Here is a 27,255-nt window from a genome sequence, read left to right as displayed (position 1 = left end):
GACGCGCTACCTGACAGAAGTCATCCATCCATTATCTGACTTTCTGTTGATAAACTTAGTGGCCTACCGCAAAAATACAGCTATTCAGCAACAGAACCCATCCACACCCTTAGTTTTTTCACTCATGGGATGGATTTGGCGGGGAAAGCATTTGCATACAGGAAGCTGCTTTACATGGAGTCAGACTTTTGAGCCATTGAGATCAATACTGTCTATTCCAGGGGTCTGCAACCTGTGGTTCTCCAGATGTTCATGGACTACAATTCCCATCAGCCCCTGCCAGCATGGCCAATTGAGGGCTGATGGGAATTGTAGTCCATGAACATCTGGAGAGCCACAGGTTGCAGACCCCTGGTCTATTCAGTCTGGCCGCAGGGTCTCAAGGGGAGGTCTTTCACGGTGCCTATTTTCTGATATCCTTAACAGGAGATGCTGAGGACTGAACCTGGGAACACCTGAACAACAAGCTGATACCTCCATCACTGAGCCACAATCCCTTTTTAGAATCACGGAATCATAGAGTTGGAAGAGACCCCAAGTCTCTAGCTTACTAGACCCCAAGTTTACTAGTATTTAAGTGGGATTCATACACTGGCAAATTTAAGTGCATGCGGTCATTCTTATATTCTGAAACCATGAAACCCAGGCTGCACAGAGGCAGAAACATTTCACTTCCACCAGCACCAACCGAACCTGCTCCGAAAACAGGGCAGTATATTGTACCGCACTGATGGTGAGGATTCCAGTAGCTTCTTTCAGTTTAAGTTGCACATTCAGTGCTCAGCAGGTCAAAGGTTATCACATGCAAGACACGGCCCTCCCGCTAGTCAGAACAGTTGCTTTCAAAATTTGTCAGGGTCCTTGCGTGAGAAAAGCAGCACTCCTGGGATACAATGAAGCACCTGACAAGAGACTGTAAAGGAAGCGAAGACAAACCTTTGTGTTTGCTGCAATCCAGTTAGAAGTTTCGCTGTCGTCATCACACTTCTTAATCCACTTCTTTAACCACTGTTTGGAAACAGGAAAGAGAGGCCTTTCAGTCACCGTTAACCCCAGATTTTAAAGGCTGCCTACAAATCTCCCTCGGTTGTTTCCAATGACTTGTTTTGTGCTTCCTGGCCATCGTTTTAATTATTAATTAGGACTTCTACCCCCACCGGGTGACAAGGAACTAGGAAACATCTCGTAAAGATGCCATTGGCACAAGCTGATTTATGGAACTTCCTGGATGGTAATCCCACACACTGGCATTTCTGGAACCAGCATGCTACTTCCGGGATATTTGAGAATTATGGTTACTTCCCCTCTGTTCTGAACTAAGGGAGGGGGGAAAAGGTTCAAATGCTCACCTTACACTTAACGGGATCGTGCCAGTTTTCACCACAGTTAAAGCTGTCAAAATGAAAAAAAAAAGTTTACCTATGCAGTCAAGCAACAGTAGAACTAGGCAGGTTACTCAAATGCAGGACAGAACAATGACGAAGCCTACATAAGATAAGAAAGAGCCTGCTGGATCAGACCAGAGTCCATCTAGTCCAGCACTCTGCTACTCGCAGTGGCCCACCAGGTGCCTTTGGGAGCTCACATGCAGGATGTGAAAGCAATGGCCTTCTGCTGCTGCTGCTTCCGAGCACCTGGTCTGCTCAGGCCTTTGACATCTCAGATCAAGGAGGATCACGATTGGTAGCCAAAGATCGACTTCTCCTCCATAAATCTGTCCAAGTCCCTTTTAAAGCTATCCAGGTTAGTGGCCATCACCACCTCCTGTGGCAGCACTCCTGTGGCAGCATAACTTTGTGTCTTGAACATGGTTTGTCAGGGATCTTGGAAACGACCGCCTCCAGTTTAAACAAGGCAGGAACATTCCAGGAGATGTTCATTTTTAGGGCCAGCATCCACCTACTCCAAGATGAGGCATCTACCGGTGCTCAGGGCTTTTGGTGGAGCCCACTGCCACTAAATCCCCATCTGCACACCTTGGCTACTGTCTATCCTGCTCACAAGTGCTCCACTACCCAAGCTGCCAGCATTGTTATTATTATTATTATTATTTTATTGGACTTATATACTACCTCATCCTCAAGGGCTCTTGTTATTATTATTATTATTATTCTTGCTTGGACTTATATAACCGCCCCCCATCCCCTCGGCGGGCTCTGTTGAGGAACAGCATGCATGGGATGCTCCTGACAGCTATGGCGGACGACTCTCCCAACTATGCATCACAGCCTAGTTTAGTGGTGGCGGACCTATATCTCCAGGATGCTGCGGGATCAGTTCCCATCAGCCCCTGCCAGCATAGCCAATTGGCCATACTGGCAGGGGCTGATGGGAATTGTAGTCCATAACATCTGGAGTGCCAAAGGTTCGCCACCACGGGCCTAGTACCATCAGGCAAAGGGCAGGTGTGAGTGAAGGTGTTGGGAAGGCGTGCAAGCAGAGGAGGGATTCTCAGGAGGGCAGAGGTCTGTTGGTAGGCAGAGAGGGAGCCTATGGAAACAGCATGCCCCGCCCACAAACCTGCCCTTCGACAGACTGAAGCAACATCTGGGTCCTCTCAAGCACTCCACAAACCCATTCCTGTGATCTCAGCCAGGCCTCTGCGGAGCGTACCAGACCTCAAAGGGGCCAGTGGTCCCACACGGCTCTCTGTGACCTGGGGATAGCTACCAGGTTTTTTTTATCAGAAGCAACTTGTGGTTTCAAGAGGGCCAGCGGGACGTGAGGCTTCTCAGCCTGAGCTCTGTCCACAACGGTTGTATCCCAACGCATAGCGGGAGCCGCGCTTACCAAAACTGACGGCCGCATTTACAGCGAACGGGCTTAGCGTCAGGATACTGCACTTTTACGACATGGTGGCAATCTGGGGCGGGACACCATTTTAACAGTCGATTGCACTGAAAGGGAAAAAAACAAAAACAAAAAAGCTTCACTAAACTTCACTGCCCACAGAGAAACCATAAGAACATAAAAACAAGCCAGCTGGATCAGACCAGAGTCCATCTAGTCCAGCTCTCTGCCACTCGCAGTGGCCCACCAGGTGCCTTTGGGAGCTCACCTGCAGGAGGTGAAAGCAAGGGCCTTCTGCTGTTGCTGCTGCTCCCGAGCACCTGGTCTGCTCAGGCATTTGCCATCTCAGATCAAGGAGGATCAAGATGGGTAGCCAGAGATCGACTTCTCCTCCATCAATCTGTCCAAGCCCCTTTGAAAGCTATATTTTGGTTGCCCTCCTCTGGACCTGTCCCAGCTTGACTTGGAAAGACACCGGTGCATGCACGGGGAAAGGCGCTATTTGGTTTGAGAGGCTTTCAACGCCTTCGGCTCAAAACGAAGCAAAACAGGCGGCTCAACGGCAAGCAGCTTTTAAAAACTGCTCGGCACGATGACTGCAGCCAACGGTTACCTGGGGAGGCCCCAGAACTGTGATATCCACATGCGACCAGCTGCGGAGGTTATGCAAGCGCTCCGCCAACGGGCCTCCTGGCAAATTTTTGCATGGCCCAGCATTGCAATCATTAACCCCTGGCCGCGAGCCAAGCCTCATTCATAAAGGCTGCGCTGAAGTCCACATATGCTATACTTTTGCAGCCCTGTCTGCATTAAGCACCACTGGCGTTTTGCAAATGGAACCCATGTGCTTTTTGTTAGGCAAAGGAGCGGCCAGCCAGGTTGTGCTGAGCATCCCCTGAAGTTTTAAAGTCAGAGATACCCTGATACATCTACTTCATAGGTGTCAAACTTGCGGTCCTCCAGATGTTGTGGACTACAGCTCCCATCATCCCCTGCCAGCATCATGCTGGCAGGGGATGCTGGGAGTTGTAGTCCACAACATCTGGAGGGCCGTGAGTTTGACATCTGTGATCTACTTGGTTGTCACCCCATTGTTAACACTGGATTTGGTTCATGAGCAGCCAAGATCCTGCAAAGGCAATGAGAACAAATGCCCGCTTATTCTCCGAGGACTGGTCGTGAACCCAACGTTCGAATTGTCCAGGGCAAGAGGGGTAATTGGCATTCAGAAACTATTAGACGGCAATCTCTGCCACAGCTGTCTAACGCCTTTATGCCAAGCCTTGGGACTTCAGGCCTAAGCTTCTGCAATGCTGGGCTGCGCCAACAGGAGCACAGTGGGTAGACCGAGGGACGTGGAAGTACCACTCTATTCAGCATTGGTCAGACCTCACCTGGGGTCCAGTTCTGGGCACCGCAATTCAAGAAGGATACTGACAAACTGGAATGGGTCCAGAGAAGGGCAACCAAAATGATTAAAGGCCTGGATTCCTATGAGGACTGGCTTAGGGAGCTAGGTATGTTTAGTCTGAAGAAGAAAAGGTTAAGGTGTGACAGGATAGCCGTGTTTAAATATCTGAAGGGATGTCATGTTGAAGAGGGAGGGAGCTTGTTTTCTGCCGCTCCAAAGACTAGGACAAGGAGTTATGGATTCAAAGTGCAGGAAAAAAAGATCCTACGCATTGAAGAAGAAGAAGAAGAAGAAGAAGAAGAAGAAGAAGAAGAAGAAGAAGAAGAAGAGGAGGAGGAGGAGGAGTTTAGATTTATATCCCCCCTTTCTCTCCTGCAGGAGACTCAAAGGGGCTTACAATCTCCTTGCCCTTCCCGCCTCACAACAAACACCCTGTGAGGTAGGTGGGGCTGAGAGAGCTCCGAGAAGCTGTGACTAGCCCAAGGTCACCCAGCTGGCGTGTGTGGGAGTGCGCAGGCTAATCTGAATTCCCCAGATAAGCCTCCACAACTCAGGCGGCAGAGCTGGGAATCAAACCCGGTTCCTCCAGATTAGAATGCACCTGCTCTTAACCTCCTACGCCACTGCTGCATTAGGAAGAAATTCCTGATGGTAAAGGCTGTTTGACAGTGGAATGCACTGTCCTGGAGGGTAGTTGAGTCTCCTTTTTTGGAGGTTTATAAACAGAAGCTGGATGGCCATCTGTCAGGAGCGCTTTGATTGTGCCTTCCTGCATGGCAGGGGGTTGGACTTGATGGCCCTGGGTGGTCTCTTCCAACTCTAGGATTCAGCATACTGCCACAACAGCAACATTCCAGAATCTTCTGATTTCAGGAACTGGTATACTTTAAGTGGCATCAGTACCACCATTTTAGCATGAAAAGCTTAGTTCAAGTAGAGTTTCACAGAGTTAAGGGCTGTGAATTTGTAGCAAAATCTGATCTCCCCCTTTGAAAAAAAAACAAAAGCAAAAACAGTACCCACAAAAGGCCTGCAAAGAAGCTTCACACAGAATCACATCCAGGCTTTTCAATATTTATTTTAAGACTGAACACTCACCTCTACAAAGCTATTAGTTATTAAATGCTGGTACTTTAATTTAACTTTTGAATCTGTGATCAGGCGCCTAGGAAGAGAAGAGGGGAAAGTTTATTTAGAAAAGGTGTTCCTTTGCAGTCAAGATTTCAGCGGCTACTTTATTTTGAGCTGCAAGTCAACAATTATCGGATCAAAGGGCCTCGCTTTAAGCAAAAACACAATAAAAACAGTAACAAAAAGAACACACTGGAAACAGAAAGCCAAGTGGTTTTGAAGGCCTCCTTGAAAGAGGCATCCCAAATCCCGCACAACATCAGGGCAGAGTGCCAGTTTCACAATTAAAAAAAATACTGAAAACACTTGGTTTGGCAGTGGTTAGGGACCTGGTAGACAGATCGCCAAAAGGTTCTCTCTGCCAGGCACAAACACTATATTGTTTCTCAGTAGCCAGAACACCCACCCATCTTGCAGATTCCTACATGACTGCACACCCTAAACAACAGCCACACACAAAACCTTTCTCCTTGAATTCTTTGTCTGGAAATGGAAGTAAATGAGGCACTTTTAAAAACCAAGCCGGGCTGAACAGCAGATTAAATCCCGCCCCCCCTCTTCACTAGAAAGCATCCAAAATATACACTCTGTTTTACTCATTATCACTCGCCGCTGCTTGCCCTGATTTTGTTCTGAGTCCAGAACGGTTTAAAGTAATACCGGTTGCGGGTAATCTTGATTTTGAAGCCACTGAGCCAGTAATTTAATAGAACAAGGGGATTCCAAATGGAAGGCAAAATGAGAGGTTGGTCAGCACACAAAAGGGGGGGGAGGATTGAAGCAGATATGCCTCAGTAACACATGTTGATACGGCTCATGAGAAAGAATTACTGCTCCTTGCGACAGGAGACAATTCTGAAAGAGCAGGTTTTGTTCCCAGGCACAACACATTTTGCATGAAAAGCATAAGCGGCAACGTTTATTTATCTTTATTTATTTCTTGGATTTGGTATACCGCCCAATCCCCGAAGGGCTCTGGGCGGTGAACAATAAAACAGCAACAGAGTAATAAGCAACAAATCCAACACTACAATAACTAACAGCTTACAATCCTATTAAAACAGCAACAACGTTATAACCCACATAAAACCCATTATTTTCGGGAGGCGCCCGGACCCCAACTCGCCTACTCTTGGCAGGAGGGGACCGGCCATTTGCTGAAGATGGTAACATAGAAGAAGAGTTTGGATTTATATCCCCCCTTTCTCTCCTGCAGGAGACTCAAAGGGACTTACAATCTCCTTGCCCTTCCCCCCTCACAACAAACACCCTGTGAGGTGGGTGAAGCTGAGAGAGCTCCAAAAAGCTGTGACTAGCCCAAGGTCACCCAGCTGGCGTGTGTGGGAGTGCACAGGCTAATCTGAATTCCCCAGATAAGCCTCCGCAGCTCAGGTGGCAGAGCGGGGAATCAAACCCGGTTCCTCCAGATTAGAATGCACATGCTCTTAACCACTACGCCACTGCTGCTCCATGGATGGTAGACAGGGCATCAAAAGCCGAAGGAGATGATGAACCCGAAGTGTTTCTAGTGTTTATAAAGGCAATGAAGGGCACGCAGAGTTCTTAAAGGGCCCACGTCCTTCCATCTACGGCATCGTCTTCAGACAGGTTGGAGCCAATTAGCTCCCACAGGTTTGTTCTGTGGCTTAATAAAGGGTTATCGTTTAATCGGCCATCAAGCTACGATACTCACATAACTGTGTTGTCATCCACCAAGATATCACAGCCATGAGCAGGGCATGAAATTGTCTGAAGAAGAAAGAGGGGAAAAGTGGTCAGAGCCCTCTCTGTTCTGGTGGCAGTGAATAACCTTTAAAACCTGCGTACAGGGTTGCCAATTCCCAGGTGGGTCCTGGAGGTTTCCTAGAATTACCACTGCTCACCTGAATACAGAAATAAATCACACAGTGGTGGGGGGGGGGAGGAATGGCTTCTTTGGAGGGCAGGCTCTATGGCATTATACCCCGCTGAGGTCTCTCCCTTCCCCACACCCTGACCTCTCTAGGCTCCACCCACAAATCTCCAGGAATTTTCCAGTTTGGTGTTGGTAGAAGAGTTTGCATTTATACCTCACCTTTCTCTCCTGTAAGGAGACTCAAGGCAGCTTATAAGCTCCTTTCCCTTCCTCTCCCCACCACAGACACCCTGCGAGGTGGGTGGGGCTGAGAGAGTTCAGAGAGAACTGTGAATAGCCTGAGGTCATCCAGCAGGAATGTAGGAGTGCGGAAACACATCTGGCTCACCAGATAAGCCTCTACTGCTCGGGTGGAGGAGCGGGGAATCAAACCCTGTTCTCCAGATTAGAATCCACCTGCTCTTAATCGCTACACCACGCTGGCTCTCATATAACCTAAACCATAGATGTCAAACTCGTGGCCCTCCAGATGTTATGGACTACAGTTCCCATCATCCCCTACCAGCATCATGCTGGCAGGGGATGATGGGAACTGTAGTCCATAACATCTGGAGGGCCGCGAGTTTGACACTGTGACCTAAACAGTGCACACCTAGCAGTTAAATCTCTGCTAGATTACATTTTCAGCTCAGATCTCGGTCAGACTTATTAACTTAACGTCAGTTGGCACCAAACCCATTTGCCCAGATCATGAGCCAGCCACCCCAACCCTCAAACCAAAACCCATTGCTCGTTCCTCCCCTCCACAAAAGTAATAACGGAAACAGAACTTTACCTGTCCCATGCCTTCCTCCATTATTTTGGTAGTTAAATACTCACTCCAGCACTGCATACAAAACTTGTGTCCACACTCTAAGCCAGTGAAATACTGAAGAGAGAAAAGGCAAAGGTGACGTCAATAATAGAACAATGGAGTTGGAAGAGACCCCAAGGGCCATCAAGTCCCACCCCCTGCAACGCATATATATATCCACACATTGCCCATTTGCAAATATTATTTTATGTTTATTTAACTTAATTTATACCCTGCCTCCTGCACAGCAAGGCAGGCTCAGGGTAGCTGTCAATATGCACATACAGCTATGTAGACAGCCAGGTTTAAATCATCATTAAAATCATAAAGCTAAACTAACATTACATAAGAGTGGATGTGATATACAATTCTGCAAGAGTGAGCACACCCCTGAATCTTCATATCGGGGAAGGATTTTGGAGCACTGCTGTGACCCCTTACTAGTAAGTCAGAAAACACACCCCTGGACGCATATCGTGGGCTGCTAACTTAGAGAAAAGCTCTTTCATATGTCTCAGATGAGCACAAAATGCTATTTATTATCAGTTGCCAGTTCTCAATTTCACAATACTCACCGAGTTGGGATAATTCAAATAGCATATCTGGCAAGGCATGTCCTGTGCAGATGATCTTGTGTTCATCTGACGTGTTCGAGACTTTTTGCTAGGGTTAATTACATGACATTCTGCGAACAGCTTCTCCAGGTTGCCGTCAAAGTACCTGTTTATGAACACGGGAAGAAAGCAAAGCCAAGTCAAAAGGCTGGACAAAGAAAGTTCACCTGATCTTCACTGCAAAATAATTAGATTGGGGCCGTCAGAAGAATTGGCAAGTTAGAGCTCTGGAGCCCTATAAATAGGAATGGCCTCAATCCTCTGTCATCACACAGTGAGTTGGCTGTCTGGCCTGGCCCTGCAAAGTTGTCAGACTGAGGAAACTCACACAGCTCCCAAAGATGTCTGCAGCCAGTAGACCAGCATCCTTCCTGAAAGATGAGAATCAAAGCACCCATTTCCACGCTACCCCACTTTCAAGATTGTGCTTTAAATGGTCAGTTCAGAGAATATCCTGCTGCAAGGGAAATTCTTCTTCCCCCATATTACAACTTCAAAATTAGCCAACGTTCGACAAAAGCCATAATCAAGTACACAATAGCAGATTGGCTGGTTGACCAAGCTGATATTTTAAAAAGCTGTAATGCACTAGTTTGGCAGCTTGAAGGGTAAAAAAATTAGAGACAGTAAATCTTCAGACACACGGGAATGCTTTCATCTTCGCTCGCATGCAGGGCACTCATACTTCCTTTTTGTTTTCTATCTCACAACTTTGTTTTCTATCTCACAACTTTCTTACCAGGCTCATATAGCAGTAGACAGAAGCTATTCAGAAGATGAACCAAAGGGAAAACCCATCGCTTATTTGATCACCATCGAAATTGTTGAGGATAGCTGAACACTATACTCCTGTCCCCATTCTATCCCTCTAACAACCACCCTGTGAGGTAGGTTAGGTTAGGAGAGTGACTGCCCCCAAGTCACCCAAAGAGCCTCAGAGCATTCAAAGATGACTAGCCCCTTCCCTGGTCTACAAAGCCACACCATTGTGGTGTAGTGTCAGTGTGGTGTAGTGGTTAAGAGCAGGTGGATTGTAATCTGAAGAACCAGGTTTGATTTCCCACTCTTCCACCTGAGTGGCAGAGGCTTATCTGGTGAACCAGACGTGCTTGTTTGCAAGCGGATTTTGGTTGCCCTCCTCTGGACCCGTTCCAGCTGGTCAATATCCTTCCTGAATTGCGGTGCCCAGAACTGTACACAATATTCCAGGCGGGGTCTAACCAATGCAGAATAGAGATTACATCCTTCGATCTAGACACTATACTCCTATTGATACAGCCCAGCCAATACACAGATACACAGAGGAAACAGAAAGCTCTGATGGATGCACCTGACTACGACACCAGCTGGCAGAGAGCATGAGGGATTCTAAAGCCACTGGACAAAACAGAAAAACAGAAAGAAAAGGTATGGAAGGTCACTCATTAAAAACGAGGGTCTGTAAAAAAACAAACTCAATTCTTTACCCAGCAAGCTGACTACACCCAGGGCCTTCCTCATTCATATTTGCTGTCTGAAAACCATTCTATGGAAACATGGTTGCTGGAGCAATGCCAGATGTGGCCCATTCTAAAATCAGCCTGAAAATGGGTGTGGGTGGGTGTGTGTGTGTGTGTGTGTGTGTGTGTGTTTTCATCTATTGGCAATGAGGAGGAAGGGAGATCAATACATCTTTATTAGCAACTTATCCTAGGCAAGCCTTCTCCTCTGACAAAATGGCTTGGCAGTAATTCCAGCCAGCGCTCTGTCCTGATCCGTGCTATCTCAAAAGGCGCCAGGAGTTGGCGGTTAGAGGAAAAAATAGAACTGTGTGAAAAACAGGCGCCCAGTTCCTCTTTGTTTTGATGTACCTTCCCCCTATCCTCTAACAGGTATCAAACTCGCAGCCCTCCAGATGTTATGGACTACAGTTCCCATCATCCCCTGCCAGCATGATGCTGGCAGGGGATAGTGGGAACTGTAGTCCACAACATCTGGAGGGGTGCATAAGTGTAGAAAGAAAGTCTTGGCATTAAAAGAAAAACGCGACTTGGCCTAGGTACCATCATCGCCTTGATTTATCGTAAACCTGCAGCAAAGGTTTTAAAACATGAAAAGGCAAGAATCTCCCAGTGTTAACTTTGCACAGTTCAAGTTTGCAAGCATTTCCCAGCAATTCCTAATCAGGAAACCTACACACAGAATAAAGCAAACCACTTCCTAGAAAGTATGACTGGAACAAAAGCTGACTGAGAGGTATTGGAAATGAGTCAATGGCAATTAAGGAACGTGTGCAGAGGTAGGGGGGAAACACAGTCTTGGGCTCAGATAACAATTCTGGAAGTTGGTGTTGCTTCTTACTGAAAGCCAGGAGATTTTCCAAACTGTTCCAACAGGACTTCAACACAAACCAATCCAGAAGTTGCACAAATCCTCCTTCACAGGCATGAGGAAGAAGAGTTATATGAATCAAACTAGAATTTTAAGCAGCAAATGTATCCCAATTGTGCTTCCAGGAGCCCCAGAAGGAAACACACAGCTTGTGGATGTTTGTTCTCACAGTCAGTACTCTGTAATGCCACCTTAGATTTTTCTCCCCTACCAAGAGACCTACGCTGCTGCTTTACTCTCAGGGAGAACTAGGGATACCGTTAGGCACACGAACTCTCAGGCTAACGTAAATCTTGCAGATTAAAATAAACGCAATGCGGACTCTTCACTTTTGCAAGCAATTCTTTCCCAATTCCATTTTTTTACTTCCCCATATCAGCTCTCGCTTGGGGTTGCGATTTCCAGCACACTGGATAATGGAAAGGATTAGGAGCTTGTGCAAAGATAATTTTTTACTTTTATCTGGATTTGAAGCTGTTTTGCAAACATTATGTACATCTGGCACTCTCCATGTTCAAAGGATTTTGGAGGGTAGCTCAGCCATAGCCAACACATGCCGCAAAACCCTGCTTGTAACTGCAGTATTCTTGTCAGATAGTATATTACTGCTATACCCTGCCAAAGTTATCACATCCACCGGCCATCCTGACATGACTGGCTGCTTCGGAAATGACAGCAGCATCTTGGAGGTATTCTAGTTGTTTGCATGCTGATGCAAGCACATTCACGCTTCATAAGAGAGAGGCTTGTTTTTAAGGGCAGATCTTTATAAGCCATGTAAATATAACTTCTTGGAAACAGCCATCTTCTTTGCAGCTAGACACTGAGAACGGGAGTGCTAAACCAAGGGGGGTTTACAGGAACCTGTGTGACAGCCAATGACAAAAAGAAAGCTCCTGCTTACCTCTCCATCAGCTTTTCTTTATCCCAGTTGAAATGACTAAGGAGTATCCTGGTGATAGTTGCTGGATTCTAGGGGAAAAAAGGGGGGAAAGTCATTGCAGAAGAGGCCTGAGCAGTCACATAAAAAATGACTTTAATACAGTTAGCCATCACTAGTATTTTAGGGACAGACTAAAGAACCATTGAGCTCCCTCTGCACTGTGTAGGTGATGCATCTAACATAAAAGTATGACTAACATTAGAATATGTGCTTCACACATTGATTTATGATCAAGGTGAGTTTACAATGCATCCATCAAGGCTAATTTCAACCCTGGCTGGTAGAATCAGAGTTCTTGCCTATGTTTTTAAATGATTTTTAGCATTTAAGTTTATGGCAGTTCTTTGTTTTCGTTTTATTTACATTCCACTAAACCTAAGGCTGAAAAGATTGAATAAACACAATATCTACCCAGAATCTAAATCTCCAAGAAGTGCAGAAGAGAGATAACCAATCTAAAAACCAATTTTTCCATGTTCTTCTGACTGACGAAAAATTGGTTTGAAGAGGCTTTATATTTGCTAAGAGAGTGATCCAAAAATCTCTGGCCATCATTTGTTCTGTTCTGATAATATTTCCATACCAAACTATCAGTTCAAGGTGATTGCTACTATATACACTCAGCTCCCAGTATGAAATATCAATACTAAGCTAAACATATTAGCCACTGATATATAAAGCATTAAAACTAAGCTAAACACATCTGCCACTGATATATAACCAAATAAGGCAAAAAAAAAACCCATAAAACATTTAAGAACAATGGGGGAGGAGGGAAGCGTTTTCATTTTTCAACATGATGCCAAGGTACGTGAACACCATTAACCGATTCAGACTACTGTGTGAAGTTGATCCAGTTGAAGGCCCACTGAAAGCAAGTGCGGTAGACTGGAGGTGATGCAGCAAAAGACTGCACTCTTAAGAGCCATAACCCAAAGAGAAGTACAATTTATTTCTGCAAGGGCTAGACTCCTGCTCAGTGTAATTTCCACACCAGTCACTCAACAGTTGATATGGTATTGGAATTCTATATTGCTGAACTCTGAACTGAAGTCCTGGCTGTGCATCAGGCGAGATCTCGCTCCAGCCAACAGCTAGCCCACTAACCGGCTGAGTTTTAAGAACGATTTCACCACTTTTGAGAGACAACCCAAGAATTCTTTTCGGTTCAGTTTGTAGGTACAACACCCTGGGAACTCTCCAAAACAACACTGGTTGCAGTTCAGGGAAACTTGCATTTTCCATAAACCAAGAAAAAAATCAAAATGTACAAACTGGGAAGTCACTAAGCTATATGCCAAAGGGGTGAAGCGGGGGAAAGACTCTTTATGCTTCCTAGGAGCATAATCCTCAAATCTAATCTTTGATATTTCTAAGTGGTTTCCAACAAACCATAAGGCCTAAACTAGGTTACCAAGAGCCCCATCCAAAAGGGGGGGGGGATCCACCAGTGGGAGCAGAGCGTGGTCGCGATGGCATATTTGTCATCCCTAGGGCCCTTACCCTGGCGGAAGGGTGATTTTGCCAGTAGGCAGCCACTGCACATACCCCACCCCGGCACTGGGATGCAGCACGGGACACTAGCACCAGTGTCCTGGCATCCCTGTCGTCACCACAGTAGTGGGGGTGGACTGGGGGGTCAATGTTAGTTGGCTTCTCCTTGATTCGTGGGATTATGTTGGTGGATGGAGCCTCAGACTCACAGCACCCAAAAGGGCGGTGTTAAGTTTATTACAGCCAATGGGGGCTTCTCAGGCCCCTTCCGCACATAAAGAATAATGCACTTTCAATCCACTTTGCAGCTGGATTTCACTGTGCGGAAAAGAACAATCCACTTTCAAGCCATTGTGAAAGTGGATTGAAAGTGCGTTATTCTGCATGTGCGGAAGGGGCCTCAGTGACAAAAAGCCCTTTTGACTTTCCAGACACCTTGCGCCTCTAGGAAGTCTCTTCGGGGGGGCGGTAACCCAGTGCGGGCAGGCCCACAACCCACCCCTCGGATGGGGCTGTCCGTAACATCTGTACACAAACTACATGATGTAAACATCGGTCAGCTTTAGGTTCAACCCTGAGTTGAGTCTGTTATGTAACAGATTATAATTCGACTAAGCAACTAAATCTCAACTAATCAGCAACTGTTTGAAATGTCTTGGTGAGAACAGGAGGGTCTAACACCTTTAAACTCCCTGGAACTAATGTTGTCCCCTAAGCAGGAAAACTTCTTTCTTTTAACTTCAACCGTTTTCTGCAGATTTACAACCTGGTTGACAAGAGGCAGCTTTGGTTGTAGCAAAATAACAGTCTAACCGGACCTTAAAAACTAGCAGCACTTATTTCCTTTAGCTTTCATGAGTCGCAACTCACTGGACTGTGACCCACAAAAGCTTAAGTGTAAAGAAATACTGTTTCTTTCTGCCACAAGGTTTTTATTTTACAGCGGAGTTACAGCCCACCCCAAAAGTCATCATACCAAGCCAACAAACCTAAGGGTTGTGTTCTGTTTGGAAAACAAGTTTGCAAACTCGGAACTTAAGTGTTCAAGCTTGTTAAATGACTCCACAGAGCTAAACCCACTGAAATCTATGAGCTCAGCCTCGAGTAACTCTGTATAGCATTGAAGTGTGCACAAAGGGTGATGCTTGATATCAGTATATAAATGCTGCTTTACAATGAGCCCTTTGGGGGTAGGGCGGTTTACCAAATCGAATAAATAAATAAATAAATAAAATAATGAAAAATTACAATTCAAACAAAACCTTGTTGCAGATTTGCCCACTGGCCCACAGTGAATCACAAAGACCCCCTGGGACCCTCTCACTGATGCCAGCCAACGGGGTGGGGTGAGGATTTTTAATGTGGTTTAAATGGACTTTTATGCAGCTTTAACTATGTTTTTCCTCTGATTTTAACTTTGTATGTTTTAACAGGGTTCATCCTCATTTGTTAACCGCCCCTGAGACTTTGATATAGAGCGGGATATAAATTGCAGAAACAAATAAAATACATTTTCATCAAGATTCGATAGTCAATATTAACAGCAAGAATTTGCTGCTTCTTTTTTTAAAACAAAGCGAATCGCATCAGAAAAGGCCCATCTCAAACAGGTCTCTGCTGCGGAGCGTTCATTTACGTCATTCCGCCAGGTTAATTCTGCTACAGCCTTGAAGAAAATCGGAATAAGTATTCTAGGTATTCTCAAAACACACAGAGAAGTGGTTTTCTGCTGACCGAGCAGTTTCCCAAGATATGAACTAATTCTGTTCACATCTTGAAAGTATTTGCCGTCTACAAACCAGCTTACTCTAAAGCTTCGGAGAGCAAACAGGTTACGTAACGCTGTCTTAGGCCTGTGCTAGGGTGATAACATGCGTGCTCTGGAGCCTCAAGGACAAACAGTGCCAACTTAAACTGACTTAGAAGGGTGCAACCCGGTTTCAGCTAAAGACAGCTGTTCTGTTCTTCTCGGCCAGCGCTCCAGGTTAAAAATATTATCAAGGGCCTGCAGGCTGCTTAAAACCCGGCAAAGTTACAGCTTCCATAATATATATATTTTTAGTGACATTAAAGTGAAATGTAGAAATAAAGAGACGCAACAGCAACCATTCAAACTTGGGTCTGTGGAGAGTATCTGAAGCAAGAGGTCAACAGGAGTTTTGCTTTGCTGTCCAGGTTATTTAAGCTATGATGAAGGGGAGAACACTCTTCCGCCTCCCCTCGCCAACCAGCGTCTCCGCAAAGAATTTTCTAAAAGTAATGCTGCCGCTTGTTTAAGTGATTCTCTTTATCTCTACTGAATATCTGATAACGTTCAACCACAGTCAGGCAATATCCGACCGTTTAGCAAATATGCCAAGCCTGCTCCAAGGCCTGTCTTGAAGGCCTCTCTTCCCATGCACTGCAAAGCAGTCATTTTGGACAGTACAAGAAGAAGGCACTTGCCTGCTTTCCCCAAAAAAAGTTAGAAAACTCAGAAAGGTCTGCCAACCAAGGGTACCATCATTTGCAACCGTAAGAGCTGCCCAGCCAGCAGAAGCAGACTCCGCAGAAAGCCCTCCTTAAAAAGGACAGCTCAGTCCAAGCAAACTGCAATGAGATTCCACCACGTTCTTCTTTGAGAAACAGTACGAAAGATCTGCATTACTCCCAAGTTTTTTAACTTAAGACGGAGGCTTTGTTTTTATTCTGTGGCTGCTCAGTTTGCTCCGACAGGGTTCAAATGGGTCCCAACTTCATGACGTTAGCCATTAAACCAGCGGTTCTCAACCTGTGGGTCGCGACCCCTTTGGGGTCGAACGACCCTTTCACAGGGGTCGCCTAAGACTCTCTGCATCAGTGTTCTCCATCTGTAAAATGGATAAATGTTAGGGTTGGGGGTCACCACAACATGAGGAACTGTATTAAAGGGTTGCGTCATTAGGAAGGTTAACCACTGCACTAAACTGTAAACAGCTCTGGAAACATTTTAAAATATATCTCAACTCAGAAGACAAATTAAAGTTTTTTGTCAAGCAAGGGAACACTGGCTTGCAATAACGGAGCCATAAAAAGTGCCCCTGATGATCTAACGTGTCCAGTCAAACGATGCAAAACCTCAACAGTTTTGCGAAGATCACTTTCAAGACAGATTTCAGTTAAGTATGTGTCACTGTTGCATTCTTCAGTTAAATAGCACAGGTTTGCTTCTCCGATGTGAACTTTTATTTATTAATTTTGACCTCATCTCTTTTGATTTGCTTTGCATTACACTTCCAGAACGCAAGTAACTGATTTTTTGATGCTACGGAGGTTAGTCTCCTTCACTTTTCTTGCTATAGATGAAGTACGTCCTTACCCAACTTGTGTCTTCAACACAGAAAGCAGAGAAAACAGAAAAGGGTTTGTTTAGTTGTGTTGCAAACTCCTGTCCTTGCATGCTTGGTGCCCCAAAACGCTCCTTTTCAATCACTGCAATTTTCTTGGCTCAGTCCTCATTAGGTCTCATTCAAAGGGTGGAAAAGACTGTGAATCTGAAATCAGGAACACACCAGATACCAGAGTGTAGGACGGGACTGAGGGATCCATAACTCATCCATAACAAAAGAAAAATCCCTGCTTGGTGTCAGAAGTAGGATTCTAGCTGGGTTTTCTGGTCTGATGGAAGTTCCTACCTGAAGGCAACAGTATAGAAATGGCTTGAGGTGTAGAAAAATCTCCTTCATGCAGACTTCTTCCTGGTGCAATCCAGGTTTGTACAATCCATCTCCTTCGAGCACTCGGCTAGGGCCTTGCAAAAATAACTTCAATTTTACACTCAGTAACTTTATTGATAAGTACTTGGCTTCTGTTTTGACACTGCGTCAGATGGCAAATATGCCGAAATCATTCCAAGGGACTGTACTTTGGAACTGCCTGTGCGATCATAAAAAGGGAGTTCTTTAAAAAGGAACTGGGCACAGACAGAAAAACATGGTAGCCACTGACACGAAATATTCTCACAAGAAGGTGAAACAACCACCTGAGGGCGGAACCCTCCAGGCAAGATTTCTGAAATACTGAAAGGCTGTGGCAGAAGGAAGAGAAAACCTTACTTGTCTTACAAGGAAGCCTGTAACTCACAAGCCGATCTGCCTCATATGAACCCATCAATGGTTTGGTTAAAAAACAAAATCAAACTTCACAATTTTCACAAATTGCTGGGGCTGATCAGCGGCAAGGAATTCTATGGGGATGAAGAGGTTATCCGTCAGCTTGTCAAAAGGTAAGTTGCATCTGAACTTATTCTCAAGAAACATCAGTTTGATAAGAGGGAGGCCCTGGTTCAGGGGTCTGCAACCTACAGGTCTCCAGAGGTTCATGGACTACAAATCCCATCAGCCCCTGCCAGCATGGCCAATTGGCTTAATGATGGAGCAAACGCCTTGAATGCAGAAGGCCCCAGGGTTCAATCGCTGGCATCTCCTGTTAAAAGCCTGACATTTGTTTGCAATCATCTCTCGATACCTATTCTACTCGTGACATGCTCCCATCTCAATTCTTGAGGGCCCAACAACCAACGTTCTTCCCTTCTTCCTCCGATTGCACTAGTGGCGACAGATGCTCAGAGAAGAATTTCGTTCTCTGCTCTTCCTACACAAATCTTCCAGGATAAATCCCTGGCTTAGAAAGCAACAAAGGCCGTAAGTTCAGCTTCAGCAATAGAAGAGACTGAACAGCAAAGGAGGAGGACGGGAGGGACCCAGTCTAGCTGAGAGGCTGAGAACCGGATCAGGTAATGGAAGAAGAGCCAAGGGCCCGAGACCCAGTTGATGAAGCCCATTTGCTGTCTGAATAATAATCCAATCTTATGTCTGGGCTTGGGAGAGGACTCCTAAAATGCCTCCATGGTAGAGATCAGGGGGGAAACAAGCTCACCGTCAGGAGGGTCTGCTTGACTGGGGAGGAGAGAGAACCTGCCTGCCATACTGGCCGTAATTGCTCACTCTAAACTCCTTACTAACACAGCCCTCATTATTCTGAATCAATAAACTTCAGCTGTTCACTCTCACCCCTAGCAGAATCTCACAGGAGATTAACAGGCCTTGTAGGCACACAAAAAGCAGAACATGCTTATGCTGTTAAGCGTCCCGCATGACTTCAATTGGCAAGCAGCACACCAGGCTGTGAGTGACTCCACGAGTCCCTTCCCTGTTTTTCTAAAACTGGGCTCTCTGGTCGCCTTCCTTACGAGCACAACTCGGCAAATACTATAAAATGTGGGAAGGGAGAAAGAGGCGGAATGCCACAGACGTTCGGGAATACGTGGCAAAGTTATTCACCTCTCCCTTGCTGATTTCAGCTCTACCCAAGGCTCCTTAAACTTGGGCTTTGTTTGGCTTCCGTTGGACCATGTCTGAGGACGTGGATCACTTCAGACCTGGGACTCTGCTTTATGAAGGAACTGCGGGGTAAAGCGCACAGCTACAGCACCTCAGTAAGCTCTAGATCTCTCACTATCTAGGAGCAGCAGTGGCATAGTGGTTAAGAGCAGGTGCATTCTAATCTGGAGGAACCGGGTTTGATTCCCTGCTCTGTCGCCTGAGCTGTGGAGGTTTATCTGGGGAATTCAGATTAGCCTGTACACTCCCACACACACCAGCTGGGTGACATTGGGCTAGTCACAGCTTCTCGGAGCTCTCTCAGCCCCACCTACCTCACAGGGTATTTGTTGTGAGGGGGGAAGGGCAAGGAGATTGTCAGCCCCTTTGACTCTCCTACAGGAGAGGAAGGGGGGGGATATAAATCCAAATTCTTCTTCTTCACAACAGGCCTGCCTGTCCCTTTGTACACAGTTCTGAAAACAAATTGCCATCTATACTGAAAAGAATAAACGGCAAGAAGCCATATAAAATCAGCACGATGCCTGCTCAGCAGAAGGAAAGAGATCAACCCAATTTCTCCCAGCCTCTCTCCTAACGGATCAACAACAACCAGAGAGTACTTAAAAGCTTTTCTTATTGTTCCAGGAAGCCTTATGAGCCAAAGCAAAAAAATGGGGAGAGTGAATCTTTTAGCTGCTCGACGACTGAATTAATTCTCTGTAGTTGATACAACTGTAAACATAAATATATTTAATTCTGTTATCCACCTCGTGTGTTTATAGCAGGGCCTACTGTTTCCTAAACAAACAGCAGCACTGGAACAGAGCACAGAGAATCTCTTCCCTGGTGCCCACCCAACCACAGCCAACACACCAACACCTGCACTTAGCAGCATCCTTTCCAATTAGTTCCAATTCAAGGTTTTCCCACATGAGGAAAGAGCGAACTGTTTTGCCACGAGCCACTAGTTGCCTGGCCCAGCTGTGGAAACCCCCCAGTGAATGGCAGCAGGACATCTATTCCAAAAGCCAAAAGAAATGCAGCTTGAAACAAACAAAAAATCCCTTTAGCCTACCTGTCCATTAGCGCTAACCAACTGCGCATCACCTCAAGCGGGATTAATGAAAACGCAAAACTCGGGCATAGTTGTGACCTTCCTGAAGTAATGAGAAGAAATAAAACCTGCTGCTAGGCTATATTCTTCTGATCATTCAATATTACATTCTCCTGGACGTTCAATCATCAAACTTAGTTAGCGTGGGGCAGCAAAAATAAACCTGGAGACGTGCCGGGCTTTAACAGCAACAAGATTTTATTTCAACTTTTCATGGACTAGAACCCATTTTGTCTACAAAGGGTTGAGGAATTCACCTGGCAGGAAGTCTTCAGATGTTCAGGGACTACCACTGACAGCTCCCCTGCCAGTATGGCCAATTGGCCGTGCTGGCAGGGGCTGATGGGAATTGTAGTCCCTGAACATCTGGAGAGCCGCAGGTTGCAGACCCCTGGACTAGAACAAAACGCTGTTAATCTCTAAGATGCCACTATTAGACTAGCACTGGTTAAGGTGTGATGTGGAGGCCAGCTATGACAAACCACCCCCCAAAGGTCTCTCGTCTTGAAAACCCCACCAGGGGCAGTCATGAGTCAGATCTGACTTGGTGGGGAAAAGGACTGCTATATTTTTGCTCAATGCTGGAGACTGTTTAGTATTGTCCAAATTAGGTCAACCTTAGAAACATCCAGTAAGGAGCAGATATTGAAACAAGGCCTTCATGAAGCTTTCTGGAACTTTTACTTTTTCCATTTCTCTGCAACACGAATAAACCATATAGCAAACATTGCCATAAAAACCAAATGGTAAAGATTCTAACAACACAGAGTGCTACAAAGTTATCTGCCTTAATAATGTTTATTTATACTGGCAGGGCAAAAAAAAGGATTTTCAATGTTTAGGCACTTGGGGCATTCCTAGATGTCCTAAACAGGAAGCCCTGGAGAATAGAAGATAATCCAACAAGTATGGACATAAATACAGCAATGAATGTTCAGAAGGTCACCACCCACTTGTACCTTGAGTAACATCAGGAACAAGGCGGCTTTTTCACAAACTCCAAAATAATGCACTTTGGTTTTTGTGGCAAAATCAATGCTTAAAGCAGCCTGAAACTACTTCTTTCTCGTCCTGTTCACTTACAACCAACCAAACTCCATCCCGAGCACAAAGTCCAATAGAGAAAAACCCTCATAGAATATTAGAACACAGCCAAAAGAACAGACCCCTCAGAACGTGCCAGTTTTAGTCATGTTGCTTGTATTATTTCAACTTTAAACTGTTTGTGTGTTTTATTTTATGCTGCCAATTCCCCGTTGGCAGATTTGGGAAACATTGAGATACTAATATTTTTTAAAATCAACAGTTTGTGCCTGTACCTCCCCCCTCCCAAGAACAATATGAATCAGCCTCCCTTCCCCCACCCCCCCAAAATAAACTGGAAGTCTGCTGAAACTGGAAGGCTCTTGAAGATGCCAAGGCAACCATGGAGCTAAGCCTCAGAGTACTCCAGAACCAAACACACACAGCTCGATCCCTTTCACCACACCCAAGCAGTTGGAAACGCAAATGAACTTTGCCCTAAACCAAACATACAAACCAGAAGTTGTCCAAATATTCAGACAATGAAGTGCCACCCTTCATGAGTCTGGAAACACTTCTAGCAGCCACACAACACAATCCAGAAAAGGGTACCCCTGTCATGGTAGAGGTCCAAATCTTGTGCTCCACACAGCGATGGGCCACCCCACACCTCCATGCTAGACTCACGCATTCACAGCCAGCATTCTTTGCTGCAAGGGCTCGGGTCAGCCCTGATCAGTACTATCGAAAACTGGTGTGGCAGAGTCCCAAAAAGGAAGCTTGGGGTTGTCTTCAGTGGACAGAATAAGCACTTGCAAAGACCATTGGATGTACGTGCTCTTCCACCACTACCACCTCTTCTTAGCATGAGTTTTCGTTTTTTGGCCCTAGCCTAGTTTTCCTGCTCTCCTTCCCCTGCCATAGAAAAAAGGGTCACAGAAAGAGCAAAAAGGGAGAGACACAAATATAGAAAATAACTGAAACAAAAGGAATGGGAGGAAAAAGTGGGGGGGGGGAGAGAGAAAGAATGCATAATAATAGACACCTTTTATATGGGGTGGACAATGCAAAGTTGTTAAAAAAACTGGGGGGGAAATCCAAATTGGAATACACATCATGAGATATAAAAATACACTTTTTAATAGCATAACTGTTGGAATGTAATACTGACCAATTACCTAAAAGTCAGTGATACACGGTATCACTTTTAATAGTTATAGCCAGAATTGTATTGCTACAATACTGGAAATGGCAGACACTTCGCAAGACATTTGGTCTCAAGCTGTGACAAGGGATGCCAATGGATAATATTTCTGTAATCAAACAAGCTTTTTCAAAGATGACACAAGTGCAACACCTATTTACTTGGCAATGGATTCCTTTGGTTAAATGCTGGAAAGGACGTTTGCAGTCAGAAACTGTTTAAAAAAATCTCAAATTGGATGCAAGTGGCAGAAGGTTCTCTTTTTAAACCTCTCGATCTGGGATCTTCTAGCGGTGTGCCTTTTTGTTGCAATTTTTGTGACAAAGCTAGAGGGAAATAGAATAATTGATAAAGAGAATAGGGGGAAAAATAGAGGACAAAAGGAAGATTACAGGATCAAAGGAGAGAAACAAAACCATGTAGAACAGAAAAAGAAAAATAAAGAGGGAAAGAAAAAGATTAATAGAAAAATAAAGAAGAGTGAGAGTGAAAATCACATAAATGGAAAAAGAAAAATTAGTTCGCCAGATAACTAAAAATAAAGGAATGCTGAAGATTAATAGAGAAATAAGGAAGAGCAAGGCGAGAAAACATACAAAAACAAACAGGAAACTAGGGAAAAACATAAACAAAACAAAATGAGAAAGATGCACAGAGAAAAAAGTGAAAGACTAAAACATACAGAAGCCAGGAAACTAAAAATACAGAAGAAATGGTAAAGATTAACAGAAAAATAAACAAAGAAGCACAAGGTGAGAAAGCATACCAAAACAAACAGGAAACTGAGGGACAACACATATACAACACATAACGACAGAGGAAGAAGCAAAAAACAAAAGCATACAGAAGCCAAACAAAAAATAAAGAAGGGAATACAAAGATAAACAGAGAAATAAAGAAGAGTGAGGGAAGAAAATGTACAAAAACAAACTGGGGGAGAACAAATAGACAAAACATGAGAAAGATTCACAGGAAGAAGTGAAAGATATATACAAAAGCAAAAAAACCCTCCTAAAAATAAAGAAGGAATGGTAGAGATTAATAACAGAAAAAAAATAAAGACAGGAATGCCAGGCAAGAAAAACAAACAGGAAAATGAGGGAGAACGCATATGCAAATCATAAGGACAAAGATGCAAAGAGAGAAAGAAAACATAAATGGAAAAGGAAACTTATCAGTAGGAAACAAAACTAAGGGGGAAAAGTTAATATTTTTGTCTTGTTTTGATGCTATCGTCTTTTTTTATTACGTTTATATATGTAAGCCGCCTCGAGTCCCTTGGGAGGGTGGTGGCTTATATACATAGAAATGCAATGGGAAGAAATGCAAGATATATAATTGCAAAAACATAAATAAATATAAATAAATGCAAAACGTACATCAATGCAAAATAGAAATAAAATATAAATAAAAATGTGTGCAAAGGGAAGAGAGCGGATGGGGAGAACGGGAAGCGAGATAAGCAGAGCCTCCTCCTCGTGCTGCCGGTGGGGGGAGGCCAAGGGAGCGCCCGGGGAGGCGTGGCCGGGCCCGGTCCGCATTCCTCCGACCCCCCCCCCCAGCTCCGCTTCCCCGCCAGGTGCCCCACCTGGATGACCTCGTTGACCTCCCGGATGCACTCCACCATGTGCTGCAGGATCTGCTCGGCGGTGAGGACCTCGTAGCGGTAGTCCTCCTCCTGGTCGTGGCCCAGGCCGCCGCCCCCTCCGCCCGGGCCGGGCCCGCCTAGGCCGCTGCCGCCCAGGCCTCCGCCGCCGCCGGGCCCCAGGCCTCCTCCTCCGCCGCCGCCGCCGGTCTCGCCGCCCAGCAGGCCGTCCCGCTCGCCTCCCAGGCCCAGGCCGGGCTCGACCAGCTCCACCTCGCCCAGGTCGAGGTCGGGCTCGTCGTCGTCGTCGGGCTCGTCGTCGTCGTCCTCAGCGCCGCTGTCCTCGCTGCACTCCTCGTCCTCGTCGAACTCGTAGTTGTAGCCCTCGTCCGAGTCCATGGCGGCGGCAGCCGAGGCGACGGAGGCGGCGGCAGCAGCAGCGGGGACCCGGGGCGGGCGGCCCCCCCCAGCGGGCCGGGACTCGAAGGCTCCTCCGGCCGCCTGCCTCCTGCCTCCCCTCAGGGCGCCGACCACCGCCGCGCGCTCGCCCGCCCGCCCGCTTCTCCTCACAGGCGCCGCTGAGCCAACAAAGGGACGCGTCCGGCCCGCTCCGTCACCTCCGCGCACGCGCGGGCGGGCGCAACCCTCGGCGTCGCGTGACGTCACCGCGCGCCCCGCGCCGGCCCAGTTCGGAACCTGCGAAGGGGCGCGCGGCGGGCATCTTGAGCGTGGCCTCGGGGAGCCACGCCCACTCCCTTTCTTTGAGCGGCGGGGCGCTCATCTTGAGTGCGGCGCGTTCTCCGAGCCGACCCCTTCCCCCCCTAAGCCACGCCTTCTGTTTCTAACAGGTGGACATCTTGAGTGCGGCGACAAACAGCCGCCCTCCGTTCTGCTTCCCTGGAAGGAACCAGGAGCGGTGGCCATCTTGAGCGCATGCGCACAGACCGAATAAGAAATAAGCCCGCTGCGGCTGTCCTCTGAGCGGTGTCCCCAGTGCGCCTGCGCGTCCTTCAAAATTGCCATAAGAGTGCCCAAGGCCTGTTTTTATTCCAATCTCAGTGGGGAAAAATTCCCTGCCTGTCTTGAATATTGTTCAACTCCCTCTTTTTTTCTTCTTCGTGTGTTTTGGTTTAAAACACAAGCATGCTCACGTTGCTAATAAAGTTTTAGGGTTCTGTGGAAGTCTTAGTTAGGCTGGAATTCCCAGCCAACTCCCAAGTGGGGCATGGAGACCTTTCCAAATTACAGCTGTTCTTCCATCTACATAAATTAGTTCCACTAAAGGAAATAGCTACTTTGAAGGGTGGACACTATGGTATTATACTCCGCTGAGGTCTCTCCTCCCCCACAATCTCCAGGTACTTCCCAAGCAGGAGTTGGCAACTGTAGACCCTAGGGAGGGACTTCAATACAAAATGATTAAAAAAAAGATTGTGGGAGAAAAAGAAAAAAGATGCTTTAGGCCATGATGGAAAGATTTTCCCACAATGCTCTGGATCTGTGAGTGTTACCCCAATTAGAGGGAACAGGATAAGTGACCCAATTCTTGTTTAGAGAATCAAAGAAACTGACAAGGACAAAGGATCTTAAGACGTTAAGTCAGTTTATTAGAGAGAAACAGGTTGCAATAGCACCCTGGAAGGAAAGAGTCAACTTTTATAGAAAAGCATCACATTCTAAGTCATTAAATTCCTATACATCACAGACACCTTGGGATAGCATACAAAGTCGCCAGACAGACAGAAGCATATCACGTTGTGGAATTTTTGACAGGCTAACGATTCTTTGTTCATAAGCACTTGTACTTTTCCATTTCATTAGGGTTCTGGTCTTTGCAAAGCTTGCATATAATGACAGAACAAAGAAGAAATATCGATAAGCTTAAAACAAAATGCAACCTTCATCTTCTCCTAAATGCCTCTAAACTATTTTTCTCCTATGCCCTTAAGGGTTTGCCTAATCAACATTAAGCTTAGATATCCATGCTGCTTGACTCCTTATTCAGCTCAAATTGAGAATCAGAAATTCTTATTTCTAAGAGTAGCTACAAGACTAGTAAAAGTAAGCAAGTAATATAAAATGGAAATATTAGTAAATGCAATTTGATATAAGTAATTAATAAATGCAATTAATTCTCAGTGATAACATGAGGTTCAGTTCTGCTACAGAGCACACGGCAGCCATTTTCTCCATAGGAGTTGATTTCTGTGGTCTGCAGATCAGTTGTAATACCAAAATATCTTCATAGCCCACCTGGACGTTGGGAACTCCTGTAATCCTACTCAAACCTATTTACTGGGACTTTGTTCTTAGGATACTCCTTAAGCAAACATTCTTCCTCAACCTCCCCACTGCAACGTGTAGATAATGCTGGCCAACCTTATAGGACTGTTGTTAGGATTAAAGCATTTATTTGGAGCAGTTTGAACTCTGAAAGAGCTACAGATCCAAACACTGTTAAGCTCACTATTTGAAAACAATTTGTGATACTGCTCAGAGCATAATTCTCACAATCGCTCGTTCAATGTTCCGACTGCGTCCACAGCCGCTAAATTCAACGCTGCAAAATGGCGGCTGCTTTTGAATCGGGAGACAAACCATCTGCTGTAGAAATGCAGAGCAGGAAAGACAGATGAAATAAATAGCGGAAGGGAAAACCAGTGTTTGTTTTTGTGACATGTGAAGGAAGGCACCACAAGCCGGGGCGGTGATTAACTTCTAAAAATAGAATAGTTAAGGTTGGAAACTGTTAAGAAGCCCTCAGAGACCTAGAAATCTCTGATCTGTAACTACTGTCTGTGTGCCAGCGGTAGTTACTGACCAAAGTATTCTGTTCACAAAATCTAGGAGTTATCCTTGGTACTATTCAGATAAGATTCCGTGTTGGAGGTGCCTCAGACTCAAATTTAGCTCCCTGGTTTGGATTGTCAGCTCAGCAATGCCCATTCCATGTTCCTAACTCTGTACGGAATTGTGCCCTGTTTGGTCCTCCTGAGCAACATGTTGGCTGCTCTGTGAAACAGACTGATCTAGAAGGTTCAGCTTAAATTCTTATGTACTGTTAATTAACTATATTAAATAACTCCCTGTTCTTTCTCCAGGCAACTCCACATAAAATAATGTGTGTTCACTGCGGCTTCATACAACAAAATTTTTTAAAAAAACCCAATTCCAAAGCCTTTATTGGCATTATAAATTACAGAGTTAGTAAACAAACGTTAATCCTAAATGATTGCTTAGAAGTTGGGAGCTCATGCACCTGACAATATTCCCTTGACTCCAGCGTCACAACCACCCCCATATCTGACTGACTGGGGTTTTTTTTAATGTTCTGGTGGCAGTGAGAATTCACAGTACTTGGGCATTAAATGGCAGGCTGGGTTTTTAAAAAATATAATCTATAATATTTTTATGCACATCTAGGAGATGCACTGGGGGGGGGGGTCCTTAATTGACAGCTACTCTTACGCACCTTGGGGTGGTTTAAAAAAAATATAATCGATAATATTTCCCTGCACACCTAGCA

At 45.5% G+C, this 27,255-nt stretch overlaps 1 protein-coding gene across 2 annotated transcripts in view; it reads right to left on the bottom strand.

The window, feature by feature from the left end:
- Positions 1-24,364, bottom strand: part of ARIH1 (ariadne RBR E3 ubiquitin protein ligase 1) — a 34,843-nt gene extending 10,479 nt beyond the window's left edge. For both annotated transcript variants that reach the window (XM_048481677.1, XM_048481678.1), the window contains exons 1-9: positions 23,733-24,364; positions 11,929-11,996; positions 8,616-8,760; positions 8,023-8,115; positions 7,026-7,081; positions 5,300-5,366; positions 2,791-2,897; positions 1,350-1,392; positions 937-1,008 (exon numbers count right to left, since the gene is read on the bottom strand). In XM_048481677.1, the coding sequence (XP_048337634.1) occupies positions 937-1,008; positions 1,350-1,392; positions 2,791-2,897; positions 5,300-5,366; positions 7,026-7,081; positions 8,023-8,115; positions 8,616-8,760; positions 11,929-11,996; positions 23,733-24,128 (1,047 nt within the window). In that variant the 5' untranslated portion in view covers positions 24,129-24,364. The remainder of the gene's footprint in view (positions 1-936; positions 1,009-1,349; positions 1,393-2,790; positions 2,898-5,299; positions 5,367-7,025; positions 7,082-8,022; positions 8,116-8,615; positions 8,761-11,928; positions 11,997-23,732) is intronic.
- Between the last annotated feature and the right edge of the window lie 2,891 nt (positions 24,365-27,255).

This window comes from Sphaerodactylus townsendi, linkage group LG17 (genome assembly GCF_021028975.2).
Source record: "Sphaerodactylus townsendi isolate TG3544 linkage group LG17, MPM_Stown_v2.3, whole genome shotgun sequence".
Taxonomy (NCBI): domain Eukaryota; kingdom Metazoa; phylum Chordata; class Lepidosauria; order Squamata; family Sphaerodactylidae; genus Sphaerodactylus; species Sphaerodactylus townsendi.
Note: the sequence above shows the minus strand (reverse complement) of the source record. Positions and strands in the feature narration are given on the sequence as shown.